Source organism: Microplitis demolitor, chromosome 2, assembly GCF_026212275.2.
Source record: "Microplitis demolitor isolate Queensland-Clemson2020A chromosome 2, iyMicDemo2.1a, whole genome shotgun sequence".
Taxonomy (NCBI): Eukaryota; Metazoa; Arthropoda; class Insecta; order Hymenoptera; family Braconidae; genus Microplitis; species Microplitis demolitor.
In genome coordinates this window covers 22,616,675-22,632,182 of record NC_068546.1, presented here as the reverse complement: position 1 = coordinate 22,632,182, position 15,508 = coordinate 22,616,675, and the positions used below count along the sequence as shown (strand labels likewise).

Genomic DNA, 15,508 nt, shown 5'->3' with positions numbered 1-15,508 from the left:
TCCCGCGAAAAATTTTTGAAGTTGCGCGCGCGCACTCTACCGGCGGTAATTTAAATTCCCCAGAACTTTGGCCGGTAAAATAAATTTCTCTACATACTTTTACTACATATATATATGTAAATATAAATTGTCAACGAATCTTGAGTTAAAAATGCCGGAAAGTTTAAATAATAAATTATTTTACAACACAGTTCTCTGTCAATCATTTTCTCCATCAGGAAAACATTTAGCTGCTGGGAATATTTATGGAGATATTTCAATATATGAGTAAGTATTTTTTTTTTTTATAAAACCCCAACAATGAGGTTATATATTTATTTGTTTAAATTATTAATATAAAAATTCAAAAATTTTAATTTTCAGTTTATCAAAATCATTGACTCCAATAACTGAAGAAAATGATTTACCAGGACCTTCATATAAATTTACAGCACATCCAGAGCAACATGTACAGACAATGTTATCAACTGATAATTTTTTGGTCACCGGAGCTGCTGGAGAAATATCCGGGTGGGATTGGAACGTCGTTACATCCAGCAAAGCTTCAAAAATAAAAGTTTCTTGGACTGTGCAGATTCCTGCTGACAAGTAATTAATTTTAATCATTATTATTAACATTAAGTAATTAATTAACTAATCAATTAATATTTTAGAGACAGTTCAGAAAAATCCGATGTTAATTACATGGTTTATTCAAATGACAAACATTATTTGTATGCTGGATGCGGTGACAAGAAAATTTATGTTATTAATTTGGACAATGGCAAGATCTTGAAGGCATTAGAAGGTCATGAGAATTACATTCATTGTCTAGCATTAATGTAAGTATTTTTATTATTTATCCAAGTGATCATAATTATAAAATTTAAATTTAAATAAAACATTTAATTAGAGCCTATAAAAGATAATAATCTAAAGCAATCGGCATTTAAACCGGAGTTTAAAAATAAAATACGGGGTAAGAGAAAATAATAAAGAGCTCGAGATTTAATACCATAAATTTAAATCAGGAACAACCAATTGGCGAGTGCCGGTGAAGATGGATCAGTCCGTCTCTGGGATTTACGAACATACGAGAATACGAGTATATTGAAGCCGCATTTAGTCGACAAGGTCGCGAGACCCAAGCTCGGAAAGTGGATTGGCGCCGTAGACTTTACCGAAGACTGGCTGGTAACTAAAAAAAAATATTTTAAATTAAAAGCAACAAAAAGTTCCTATTATTGACAGCTTTTTTAATCCCAGCTCTGCGGAGGTGGTCCGAACCTTTCACTCTGGCACCTTCGCACCATGGAACCCGCGACTATTTTTGACTTACCCGACCAGGGGATTCACGAGGCTAAAATTTTCGAGGAGCGCGTCATTGCTGGAGGCACAATGCCGTTTGTTTATCACCTGAATTATCAAGGAGAGACACTGGCTGAGGTACCCACTTCTAGTAACACCGTCTACAGTATCGTCTATCAAGAAAAACCCCACAAAGTTCTCAGCATCGCCGGTTCCAGCAACAAAATTGACATCTGCACCAACTTTAATTACCGGGAATTAGTATTTAAGTTTGCGTGATGTTAATAAAGTAATATTTTTTATCAACTTGTTAATTATTTTATTCAGTAGTTTTGTAAATTTATTACGCTTGCGTCATCAGAATGCCTCGCGATAAGTTTTAAACGAGCAGTAGCTTAGAGTCGAGGTATAGAGTCTTCCTTAAAAAAACTTGACGTCCTTAGAGGCCGCCGGAGCGCTAAATTGCCACCCTAATTCAACGTCTTGCTTCTGCTGGCATCAAGGCATTCTTTCTTAACCGTAGAGTAGAGCGAATAACAACAACAATATATATATATATATATGAAGTTAAGGGGAAGAACTGGCTCTTAACCGTCCGGCAGTCAAGGTCAGACTTGCAATTCACTGAATTATTAGAAAATACTTTAAACTTTTATTCCTGAGATTTCTTCAAGCGAATAAAGTAAATTGCTCAACTCTTAAACTTTAAGTATCATCTCAGTTATCCCAGGATAAATTTTATAAACATTTAATAGGATTTTAAAACCATATGTACCTACGTATCCAAGACAATTGTCGGTACTTCTTATGACCAAAACCGTCCAGCTGAATCATAGTCAATTTGAATAAATTAACATCTGCATGGAGAATTTAAATAAAATAAAATGGAAATCGTGAAACTCGATGAAGAAAACGCTCGTATTGCCTCAGATAGCGAACGTGGGCTGAACATTTCCACCCACATATTGAAGAGTGAAATGAGAAAGGATTACAAAAAAACAAAATAATAACAATGATTCCAAGGTTACCCGTCTCATGATTTAACGAAATCTTTTACCGGGTTTCGGGTACGGAGAAAGCACTGCCTTATAAGTCCGGGAAAAAAAGACCCGACTGCTCGGCACGAAAAATTCAACGAAAGACTATTAAAATTTATAAATTTATTTATTATGACGATTTCGCGGGTAATCATCACTTTCGCGACTGCTCATTGTCATCTGCAAGGTGGAGTTGCTCGATGGTAATGAAAAAAATAAGTCGGTGGTTCCCCGGCCCCGGCACCAGGAATCGTGATCGCCAGGATCGCTCTTCAGCGTAGGTGCTTATTAGTTTCCTCGGTGTAATTGCACCTCGCTAGAGGTAAAAATGAAACCGTAACGGTAAAGTTCCGAGCCGCAACTCGGATCATGAGTATATGAGTGCATAAGAATAAAATAGGGACGTAAATGCGAATCATTAAACGAGATTATATTTTTTATTCCTCATATTCTGCCAACTTTACATTACATTTTTTTTTTACTATTCTTTAAAATAAAATATATTATTTTTTATTCAATTACTCGAAATTAGTAGATCTCTTTTACAACCGATAATTAATCAAAGTATTTATATATATATAAATATATATGGAGGTAATTTAGTGTAATATATTTTAAAATAGGTATTTAGACTTTAGACAATTGCGAAATAATTATAGTCATTTATTATATTTTAAATCATCGATATTTTTATAATTTTAATTGAAATTTATCATAATAGATTTACTTAATAAGTTCCGTTTTTTTTTTATTACATAATTCAAGGCAACAGTTTTCATTTCATCCGTAAAATTGATATCATTTTCCCCCGTTGACATCCGATGCCTTGATCATTGAAATATTTATTATTAATTACTAATTAAAAAAAAATAACTTATATAAGTAATATATTAAAGATATATGAACAATAAGTTATAAAATTGAGTGGAAAACAACAGTAAACAAGAAGAAATATTTATTAGTTGTGCACATATATATTTATGATAGACATTACGTAATTATCCGGATTGGTATTATTACTTAAGAGTTTTACAGTTAAACATAAACAATTGTACACATAGATGAGAAAATTTATATTTATATGCGAAGACTAACTGAAGAGTGTATTAAAGTAATTACTGTAGTTTTAAATAATTTTTAAAAAGCCAATCAGCGTATTTAAATTCATAGTTTATTTTATTTTTACTGAGAAATATATTTATGTTTTGATAATTAATTAAAAATGGAATTAAGTACCGTCAGGTTTATTATTTTTTTTTTATTCTCACGACACTTGACTTTCGCCCAATTAAATAAACTCGCGAATCTTCGTACTTATTATAATTATTATAATTCACTGTAAAAAGTCGAGTGATTACGGATTTTATTTAAATTCAAATTTACTCCGAGTTACGAAGTTTTAAAAAAAACTATTTCGCATACGGAGTTTATTCTTCGGAGTTATTTGGATTTTATTTAAATCCACATTTACTCCGATTCAGAATTTTAATATTAAATTATACTCCGGAGTAAATTTTACTCCAGGGAAATTAAACAAGTAAACAGTCATCTACTCCGTATTTACTCCGAGTTCACTTTTTATTTAATCTGCATTCACTCCGAAAAATTTTACAGTAGAATAATAGTAGACTAAAAAAATCAGGAGTAAATTCCTAGTAAATACAGATTTTATTTAAATCCAAATTTACTCCGATTCAGAATTTTAATATTAAATTAAACTCCGGAGTAAATTTCACTTCGAAAGAATTAATCAAGTAAACAGTCACCTGTTCCGTATTTACTCCGAGTTCACTTCTGATTTAATTTGCATTTACTCCACAAGACTGTAAAAAATCGGGAGTAAATTTCTAGTGAATACAGATTCAAATCCGAATTAATTCTGTCGGAGTTACGGAGTAATTTGGATTTTATTTGAATCCTGATATGGAGTTTTAATATTAAAATAAACTCCCGGAGTAAATTTTACTCCAAGGAAAGTAAACAAACAAACAGTCACTCGGCATTTACTCCGAATTTACTCCAGATTAAATCTGCATTCACTTGGCAAATTTTTACAGCAATAATAATTCTTATTAATAATTTTTTTTTTAGATATTCTAATCGTCCTTCATAAGAGCCGGTGACCCTGAGGAGTTGCCGGGCAACTTGCTGCCATCCGGCATGCTACGGCGTCGGCGGATGACGCATCGACGAAAAGAATACCAAATGAACGTGAGTGCTACGAAAGAAACTGCGATACTCCGTTACATTACAGTGTACATATATATATATGTATATATTTATATGTAATACTTGTGGTCGTGATGATGATGATGATGATGATGATGATGATGATGATGGCAGAGTACAGAGTATAGTGTAGTCTCAGTACACTGGCCACAAGACTGCGAAAAGAAAAAAACATCAGGGTGTTATGGTGAGCACGAGCCACTTTTGATTTCTTCTCCTTCTACTCCATCATCTTCGGCTGTCTTCCATCCTCTTACTTCAGTCCTCTTCTTTAACTTACACTATTCTACTCTAGTGTTGAGCTACGTATTAAGTCTTGCTCATAATCTATATATAGTTCCGCGGGATTAAACTCCTGAGTGTAGTCCAGGTACTAGTCTATACCAACCACGTCCACCCAGCATCTCCAATTAAATCGTTATTTAGCTGCTAAACTAAGAATTCTTCATTTGAATAAAAGTCTAAACGCAATGCGACTCAACCCCCCATTTATTAATTCACAAATTTGCATAATAAATTTATATAAATAAATAAAAATAACATATATTACATATTTACTTATCAACTTTTATTGATGCTATTCAAATCATACTTTCATTTATTTATATTTTGCATTTATAATAAAGAATTAAATGTCATGTTTAGCAGGACTGGATTTTCACCGTCCAGTTTTTATTTTTTTATTTATTTGTATATAAATAAATAAACGAGGATTTTATGTGTAGCCATGCATCTTTACCAGGCGTCGAGCTCACTCTTGAGTACTAAATATATATCTATATATATATATATATATATATATATATATTTAATACCGCGGGTGCGTCGACTTCTCGGTATCTATTCCGCGTGTTCCACGAATTGCGCATCTCATGATCATAACTCGTAGGAAAGGAAGGGTTCGGATTATTTTTGACCATTAGGACAAAAATAACTCCAACTATAAATTCCTATTGTTGTCTCTCCCAGGTAAAGATGTCAAATGAAGATACAAATGGTCCCAAGTGATTTGTAACTATCATCCAAAGATATTTTTCTGACAATCGTTGATGGATTAACGCAATAAATCCCGATTTACTTTCAGATATAGACACAATTCTAGCTCCGTCCTCGGATTTTTGTCACGAAAACTCATGAAAAGAATACATAAAAAGATAATCTGGAGTTTTATTACTCGGATGGAATCAGCAGAGAGGGTGTAACTCATTTCCTCATCACGGATCGTTGCCCGGTTCTACTTGGGCTCCAGGACTGTGTTTACTGGGCGTCATCCGTCGCACATAGACAGTCCACCGATTTATCTGTCGTACATGAGCATGTATGTACTTGAGCTTCAATTCCTCGGCTTATGTTACATTACATTAGCTGAGTTGTTGGTTAGCTGTATATATATATAGAAATTATCCGAGTCCACGAGTCGACGAGTACATGAAACAAAACTCCAGCACAGAACCAGAGTCTATCCATGAGCTGGAAGCAGTCAAGAGAAAATAAGAGAGTATCTAGTGAGGATAGAGGAAAAAAAGAGATAAAGAATGAGGGAGTCGGTGAACTCATGGCTAAGGACGTACACCAACAGTCTCGCGTGCAATCGACTATTATAATGCCAAGATGACCTTTCGTCCATCAAATTCTTGTTGATCTTTACACTAAGACACGTGATAATGAGCCACTGACTTTACCTTCATTTATTTATCAGATCATTTTAAATAAATTAACTGTTAACTTTTTTTATTTTTCTTACAGACGTTGGCTGTCTGGGATGTCATAACATTTAAAAATAGAGTGGCATCATCAATAAAAATCAAAGAGAGTTTGAGTTGTCTTAAATTTATTAAACTCTATTCAGTATCCACCTATTTCCTCCGTGGGAGTATGAACCCCGCGAGAGTTCCGGAGCCCGTGCAGCGGACCGGGACGAAGTGAAGGAGTCGAAGAAGTCGGACAGCCCACGAGCCGTGGATATGACAGAGACACCAGAGCGGGCGTGGAGTGTGAAGGAGAGACGGTTATTGAGATAAAGCTTAGAACGGAGACGGAGATAGGAGAAGGTGCTTCTCGACCAATCGCAAGGCTTCGCGGCTTGACGTACAGGTAGTCAGTACTCGACGCTACGCCGGTAAGTCTGTGTTAGTAAGACCCGCGGAGTCTCGCCAAAGGAGTTACTGATGTGGTACCAGTCCGTCCGCGGTCTTCCCGGTAGGACCAAGTCGATATACACGAGTTCGAGAGTTCCGAGTGTCTGGTTTTATTATCAGTGGTTGTGATTATTGTTGTTGTTTTTATATTTATTTATTTATTAAGGTTCTTTTTTTTTCAATATTTATTTTACTTTTAAGTGGAGATTTATATTTTGTCTGAAGGTGATTAAACAGAACCACTGGCGCGAGAGGAGGAAAGATAACGTGGAGGCTGGTATCAGCCATGGGGACGGGTAAGTTTTTTTTTTAAAATAAAGTTGTATAGTTTTATTTTTTTTATTTTTTAACTCGCACCTGTCATTGCCGGCTGGTGAATTTTTTTTTTGAATAATTTACCCGGAATTTTTTTTTAATTTTTTATTTTGCAACCGCGAGCTTCACTGGAGCCGCAGAATTTTTTCAAATAATAAATCAATATTTATTTTTTTTTTTAATTACCATACGATGTACAGTGAGACCGGAAGTTTATGTACCGCGAATTAAAGACATTTGCCCGCCGAAAAAAACGGATTCACGGTTCGCTGTCCCGCTCGCCTTGAAAACAGAGTTATAAAGATCATTTTTTGACGACTATCACTTTTTTGTTTTTATTACTTTAGCTCTCAACTACTCGCTCATTTACTGGCCGACTTGAGATTTTTTTTTTAAAATTACAACTTTAAATTTGACCTTTGCAATATTACAAGCTGACATTAACGACAACCGTTACTATACTAGTAGTCAATAATTTAAAATATGTACATGTGTATATATATTTACGAAATTCGCTTGCAGAATCCTTCCGGTCATTTGGTATCTTGTTGTGCAGTCACCTTAACGCATTTAGAAAGTACTTGGGAGAGCCGACGAAACTGTGTCTCGACCGAAAAAAATTAATACGGAAAATGAGAACAACTATGAATAAATTAAAAAAAAAAAAAAAAAAATTAAAATCATAAAAAGCATCTCATTATAAATTTTCTCTCGTTAAAATTAAATGAATCTCGTAACGATAAAAATAAAACTCCATTCTTAGTCTAGACTCTCGCTGACCTTCGAGTTTAATGCGATTATAAAAATAATAATCTGATTAAAAATAAATAAAACCGTGGGTATATTAAATCAGAATTATTTTTATTATCAAACTGATAGTGCCCAAGGGCCCAACAGGATACCGGTTGTAGGCTCAAAAGTCCTGGAGATCACGAAACTTTCTATGCACAAAAAAAGCTGCCAAACTCTCCCCCCGATCATAAACAAAAATACATGACAGCGAACAAGTATTTTTGAATAAATAATAACTTGGTAATAAATAAACTCGGGTATGATAAAATATGAGAGTGAGTGCTGTAAAAAATTTTAAATCACTAAAATAATAATAAACATAATTAAATATTTAATATTTAAGTAAACAAGTCGCGGGTTCACTCTTAAGATCATGTGTAAATTTGACTCGAGAGATGGGACTGATGTAATCCTTTTAAAATTCTTTATAAGGACTCGATGACGTCAATTTTCTTCTTCTTCTTCTTCTTTTTCTTATTTTTCCTTCTTCTTTTTATAGAGACAACAATAGGAAGAAAATAATATCACGTAAATCAAGTGAGCAGAACAATACCAAGTGACATAATAATTTATAAATAAAAGTCTTCAATTTTAAATGAAAGTCCAATAAAAAAAAAAAAAATATTGATATTAAGAATTACAAGACAAATTATAATAAAGGATTGCATACAAGAGGTATAAAGTAATTAAACAAAAAGCAGCACAAATGCGTGGGTAATGCCTACGCGTGCGTGCAAATCATCGGGGAGTATCGTAGAAATGGCTTACATTAGATTTTGAAGGTCGTCTTTCTTTGCTTGCCCTCATTATTTATAAAAATCTAACTGCTGATCACTGATTGCATTATTAATTAATTAATTTTAAAAAAAGTCTCTATTATCCTTAGGTTTTTTTGTTCCCAACCCTGCGCATCTTGATGGAAAAATTATGCAACGATGAAGTAATTAACTGATTGCAGCAATGTTTTTTTTGATACGCGATGTGTGGCGATGTCCAGCAGCCCGAGAGCATTCTCCCGTGAATTTAGTTGTTTTTTTTTTTAAAATACACTCATGTGAGCTGGATCATGTAACGATGGTAATTTGAGCCGTTGTTGTTAAATCGACTCGTGTCACTAAAAGGAGCCGAAAGGGAACGAGGGCTCGTTGATACACACGGGGTTTTATTATTTAAATCTGTCGAGTATTATTTACTAAACCAGGTAATAAATCGACAAGTAATGCAACGATAGTTTATTTAAAAAGGCCGCGTCCTTGCATTTAATACGACACGAACGAGTGGTCAGTAATGATTAGCATCGGTGATCAAAGTGAAGGGGAAATCTATAGGTTTCAAATCTGGCCATATTGAGTTTGAACGGAAGATGAGTAAATATAAGCCGCCTACTAGTCATAGCCTTGTTTTTTTTATGCTGCTAAATCTGTAGTACACATTAATAAATTGTCCGGGTTATTATTCTCTTATTGTGATGATTAGATACCTCGGGAGAAAGAAAATGACACGATTCGCACGCTCGATAGATCCTCATTTGTAAATACCAGGCCTTGGAGTCCACTATATACTTCGAATTTTTATTATTTATTATATGTGTAATATTCTCATATAATTAAATATTTTTTGTAAAATATAAAAGGGGATTGAGAGAACATTTTGATGCTTAGGTAAAGAGAAAAAAACTACGGAGCTAGATTGCTCGTGGTGTCGATAAAAAATGTTTACCCTAGGTACTAATTTATACCTTTGATTGCATAATTTTTTTTGAATACCGCGGCACTACAAGTGGTAACCGGGTACGGGAATGCATTTAGCTTTTTTGTAAACCAGAAAATCTAGTTTTCCCTCTCGTGCGTTAGTACACGATCGGCGGAAGTAGTTTTCGATCGTTGATGAACGATCCCACGATCGCTGGCTGAGTGCTTCCTGCTCGGAGGCATCTTCCAAGAGGTCTTATCACTCTTATTCATGTCCTAGACCTGGACCTTGATGGAGTCGATTAAAAAATCATTAAAAAAGGATGACAGGAAAAATAAGTTATGTAAATGTGTGTGTGTGTTTTTTTACCATAAATTCCATCGATCCAGATTCAAACGACTAATAAAGTTGCCTTTCGCGATAACTCATGATGTTATAAGAGCGTACCAGGAGCAAAACACGTCCATCAAGTTGAAAGAGAGTTAGAGAGTCTTGCGTGCGAATTCCCTCCAGTCGTGCGACCGCAATATGGCGTTTTACTTTCCGGTTGTTCTGTATTCTCTATTTAAGTCTCAAGTCAAGACACTCTTACACTGGCATCATCATAATAATTATAAACTTTTTGTTCGCCGTCATAATCTCTAGCTCTTGCTGGCTTTGTAAACCAAGAGCATGCTAGCACAGCCAGCCTAGTGAAATAAAAAAAGAGAAAATTAGACTTGTCTAGCCGTATTTGATGGCACACTTAGCTCACAAAACTTTACGTAAGCCCGATTCTCGGGGATTCCGCAGTAACTCGCGTCATCGAGTTCACAGCCGCATACACTAAAGCATCCAATAAATGAGTCTAAGTGAGTCAACATTAAACTGGTTGGATTTTTACTCAACGCCCAGTGCAGCAGAAAGAGATGAATAAAGAGAGGCGTGAAAGTGGTACCTGGGTACCAAGGTGCGGTTGATTGGTCATTGCCGATTATAGTCATGGTCTTTTATAATGCGACAGCGCTCAACTCGCCCCACTTACAACATTTTAAATACTTTTTATTTGCCTTAATGTTAAATACTTAATACACAATACCTTTGTGCCAAGTTTAATGTTAGGGCTCTAGGAATTTGCTTTGCTAGTGTAGAATTCCAGTTGTAGTTGTAGTTGCCCGTAGGCGCCATTGCCATCTTCGTCCTCCTACTCTTCTTTTTGCTGGTACTCTTCACCGTCCACCTCGCCTTGTCTACTTTATATATATATATAAATATATCTATACATTCCCTTGACTCTACCCAGGAATCTTGTGCCTTTTCAAGCGCACTCACGACGCTTCTTCATCTTCTTCTTCTTCTACTTCTTCTTATTCTTCTTCTTGCTTGAGCCCTCGAGTCAAGGACCGTTCTCAAGGAGGTCGCTTCTTCGTGCCTGCAGATTTGCGCCCAAGCCCAACAACAACAACAACAACAACCATTTACTATCTCATATATTTATATACATATGTATATTGCTACTCAAAGATAGTTTTCTTTAAAAAATACCTAAAGTAATACTGATACCAGGTTATATATGTCCGTTGCAGATATTTGATCATTATTCGTTCACTTTTACCCTATTCCACGTACATTCAATCTCGAATAATCATTTTAATTTTTTACTTTTAAAAAATAATTAATACTTTAGTATGCAATGATGACAATTTCACAAATTCTATTTAAACAACTTTAGTTTTTTTTTTTTTTTTATTAACTCATAGGATTTTTTTTTTTTCAACGAGGAAGTCTTGAAGTTGACTTGATTGTAATTAAAATAATTAGTACCTTGATAATAGATTAAAGCAGACATGTTGTTAAGAGTAAATGAACAAGCTCAAGTTAAATTGAATTGACGTGTTCATCAATTTACAACTTATTGATAATATATCATCTTATATATGATTTTATAATTACACAAGTTACTAGTTCATCGTTTCTTCGGCATGTCCATAAATGTATACGTACATTACATTGATCACGTAATCTATAATAATAAATAATATATAATATATAATATATATATGATGGGCGAGGCACGTGGGTTCAACGACTACGACGCTTCTCGAGTAGTCGGATTTAAACCGCCTACGTAAATTAATTTTTTATCGGATAATTTAAATAATTAAGATTTGTAGCGAAAATATTTAAATAACAATACCTTTTGTTGCAGTGTCATGTTTTGTTGTTGTTGTTGTTGGTTTGTATTATAAAATTTTAAATTTTAAATTGCTGGTATTTTACCGTTTCACATCAGCCACACGACGTCAATTGAATGAATAATAGACCTGGATGATTGGTGAAAACGTGGCTTGGATCTCATCCAAGATTAGTCATACTAAATAGATTTCTCAGCTCCTTTATAAATGAATAACGAGAACAAAAAATATATCATAATAATAATAATATCAAATATATTAGCCATGTATGTACAAACAACTGTACAAATTTTTTCATTCAATTTAAATCCGAGGGTGAGAAAATTTTTAAATAATTCATTAATACATGACCAAGCATATATTAATCAATTATCTATTCAACACATTTTTTTTTATTCTGTACCCATGACTGAAAAAATCAGGTTTTATATTTTTCCCGGCTTAATTAGTACAAGGTCATTATTAAAATAATAATAATAATTATTAGTATTTTTTTTTAATAAAAAAAAATTTTTGTACAATAGTACAAAAATAACAGAAACCTTATGGTTTGTAAAAATTTTTGGAGTGAATGTGAAATAAAATCCGGAGTAAATTTGGAGTTAATATTTATTTAGTCATCTCGGAGTGAAATTTACTCCGAGGAGTTTATTTCAATATTGAAACTCTGATCCGGAGTAAATGTAAATTTAAATAAAATCTAGATCACTATAAAATTACTCCGAAAAAAACAAACTCCCAATTTACTCCGTATGCAGAGTAATTTTTTTTTAAACTCCGGAACTCTAAGTAACGGAGTGAATTTGAATTTAAATAAAATCCCAATTTTTTAGTCTGCGCTTTCACAGAAAAAAAAATTCTCGGCTGAAGATCTGCAGATCTTAATCTTATAAAAGTTAAATTACCAAAGTCAATTATAAAATTGACAAAAATTATTGTAATATTAACATATATTCAAATTTTGCCGCTAATTATTTTCTGTTAAAATTTTTTTCAAAAGATAAAATTTTTTAAATTAATAACATCAAATAAACTTTATAATTTTATTATTATTATTTATAGATTTAAATATATATGAGTGTAATTAATAATGACAATCGATTATGAAAATGACGTAGGTTTTATGAATCGTTCTCATTAAGTAAATCCATAACTGGATAGCAATCCGTGATCCAAACATACGGTTACAAATGCTGTTGGTAAAGAGAGTAAAGTAAGGCGGGAGAGTTCAATGCTTGTGCTTGCATCAGAGAGTGACTCTCTATCTCGAGTGTAGTCAGCAAGCTAATGAAAAGACACACAACACACATAACATAAACGAGTACAAGAGAGTCCACACAAAATACACGACACACAACTTCCTTCCATATTTGGTTATCTTGCGGCCTTACACTCCATTCCATTCTACCCAGCCTACGTCCACGACATCCCAATAAAGTTTCATCATCTGATGCAATGCTTAGTACACCATGCTCTGGTATGCATAAAGATTTTATTAAAAACCAAGTCGTAAAACAAGAAGCCTCTGTTATTAAATATTTAACTGTCAAAGATGAGAATAATGATGACGATGATGATGATGATGGTGTCGATGATGAGTCGGGTTATAATTGTATATTAAAAGACACGTGTTTGCTATAAACGACAATAATAAGCATCACGTAATGCCATAATAGACATTACGCGTGGATCTGTACGCGGTAATCGCGTACTCGTGCAGAAGGACGGTGGTCTTGAGTCAGTTCGCTATCTTACGGCGTCGTAAATCCTCCAGGTAATACGTCTTTGTGTCGTGAGAGTTGCATGCAATAGATTTATACTTATATTTTATTTATATATATATATATATATATATATATATATATGTATATACATTGGAGTATTTGTCAATTTAAATCTAAATGTAATCGTCATGATGATAACCCTCGTCATCCATTCAATCATTTTGATCGCGTCAATCAATGAAACCATCAATTTAAAAGCCATTTAACAATTTTAAAAAGTTATTAATAATATACTACTAAATTTATGGAGTGAATGTGGAGTGGAATAAAATCTAGGATACTCCGAAATCACTTTGCTAAAAAGACAAACTCCCTATTTACTCCGGTGCGGAGTAATTTTAAATTTTACGGAGTTAATTTGGATTCGTAGTGACTCCAAATTATGATCTTGAAGTTTGCAGCTGTAATAAATTAATAAAAAAAAAAAAAATATGCATATGTAGAAAATTTCAAAAACTACAGGTGCAAATTTTTTAAATATTTTTTTTTTGTAATTTATTTAAAAAAAATTACTATCTGCTAACTTCAGGATGGTTCCAAATTTACTCCCGATTTTTTACAGTATAGTAATAAGACTGTAAAAAAATTTCGGAGTAAACGCAGATAAAATCTGGAGCAAACTCCGAATTGGAGTGAAATAAAATCCAGAATACTCCGAAATTACTCCGCAAAAAGACAAACTCCATATGCGGAGTAATTTAAAAAAAAACTCCGAAACTCCGAGTGAATTTGGATTGAAATAAAATCCATAATCACTTCGAATTCTTTGCAGTAAATATATAAACAGCTGTTTAAGATCACATACTCTATTGATACAAAAACAATGTAGTGGGAAAAGTCCATTCTACTCCAGTTAAAATGTATAAAAGTCTTTGGGACTTGATGACTTTCACTTTAACAAATTTAAGTCTCGCCTGGACTCACACTCCGCTCGTTTCACTTACGTGTCTGTTACATTGGTGTTACACCAGTGGGCGTTGTTACGACTCCCTTCATCCACTCTCCCTTCTATCAATAGATTAATACCCAGTCTAGTCTCCAGTCTATTGGGTTTTGTCTCCGGCTTTGGATTTAGTTTCAGTTTTAACATTACTATGACACTGTACAGTAATACCGAGCACGCGAGTCCGTATTTTGCTCCATGCTATGCCGGATGTTGCTTCAAGCCTCAGGTATACAGCGACCCAAGGTAACGTTCCTCTCACTCTTACACGACAAGAGACTATAGGTTGTAAGAGCGAGAAGATAAAAAACGGGCGTGCTTGGCATACAAAAGATCTCTGATGATAGCACAGGTCGTGGGTACTCTTGCTTACAAATATTTTTTATTTTTCGTTAACGTTAATAGCAAAAAAAAAGAGTCACGCGTATGGTAATCCCTAATTTTTGTCGTTATTATTGAATTATTAACTATAACGATTAAATTAATTGAGTTGTGGTGATGATAGCCAGCAGATTAATTTATTCCTCCCCTTGTTAACACCAAAGGTACCGCCGAAAGGTCCTCAAGGATTTATTAACCACCATCGGAATTTTCTTGTCAAAGATAATCTGAAAGTTAAAAAGTTTATCGTACAGATCTTTGTCTCTCCTGCAATACAAGTAAGGAAGCAACAACAAAAAAAAAACAAAATAATACATGCTCGAGTAATTCCTTCACTTAAACGTTTTTATTCCCCTTGATTATTTATTTATTGTTAGTTTTTTTTAGCCATCCCGCATTCTGGGAACACCTGCAGGTACCTCGTGTATTTATTGTACTTGTTCAAGGGACAAAGTCGAGGTGTCGGGTATTTCCTTCGACAATGGACTCGTGAAGCGTGTCTGAAAAGAGTATTAGTATTTATAGGAATAACATAAGTAAAGATCAAGAAGAAGAAGAAGAAGAAGTTGAAAAATTATGAGAAGTTGGAGTTGAATAGAATAACAATAAGGATAAGTTTGTCCACCAGTTTTAAATACAAGGACCGGTCATTGAACAAGTCAAGTAGCTTATTGTGATCATATATATTAAATTAACTGTAAACGAGCTGACTGTATGAATAATTGACTCATTTGCA

The 15,508-nt window shown here is 33.8% G+C and overlaps 2 protein-coding genes across 3 annotated transcripts in view; both read left to right on the top strand.

The window, feature by feature from the left end:
- Positions 1-103: 103 nt before the first annotated feature.
- Positions 104-1,593, top strand: LOC103579778 (THO complex subunit 6 homolog). Its single transcript, XM_008561301.1, has 5 exons — positions 104-267; positions 364-588; positions 654-821; positions 1,011-1,173; positions 1,246-1,593. The coding sequence occupies exons 1-5, from the start codon at positions 152-154 to the stop codon at positions 1,564-1,566; spliced, it is 993 nt and encodes a 330-aa protein (XP_008559523.1). The 5' UTR covers positions 104-151; the 3' UTR covers positions 1,567-1,593.
- Positions 1,594-6,762: 5,169 nt separating this feature from the next.
- The window catches only part of LOC103579777 (uncharacterized), a 64,538-nt gene continuing 55,792 nt past the window's right edge, over positions 6,763-15,508 (top strand). For both annotated transcript variants that reach the window (XM_053742822.1, XM_053742825.1), the window contains exon 1: positions 6,763-6,987. In XM_053742822.1, the coding sequence (XP_053598797.1) occupies positions 6,978-6,987 (10 nt within the window). In that variant the 5' untranslated portion in view covers positions 6,763-6,977. The remainder of the gene's footprint in view (positions 6,988-15,508) is intronic.

Excerpts from the sequence above, each read along its gene's own strand:
- LOC103579778 (XM_008561301.1), top strand. The coding sequence starts at position 152 with ATGCCGGAAAGTTTAAATAATAAATTATTTTACAACACAGTTCTCTGT. Across the intron at positions 268-363 it reads GGAGATATTTCAATATATGA|TTTATCAAAATCATTGACTC; the intron begins GTAAGTATTTTT and ends TTTAATTTTCAG. Across the intron at positions 589-653 it reads GTGCAGATTCCTGCTGACAA|AGACAGTTCAGAAAAATCCG; the intron begins GTAATTAATTTT and ends TTAATATTTTAG.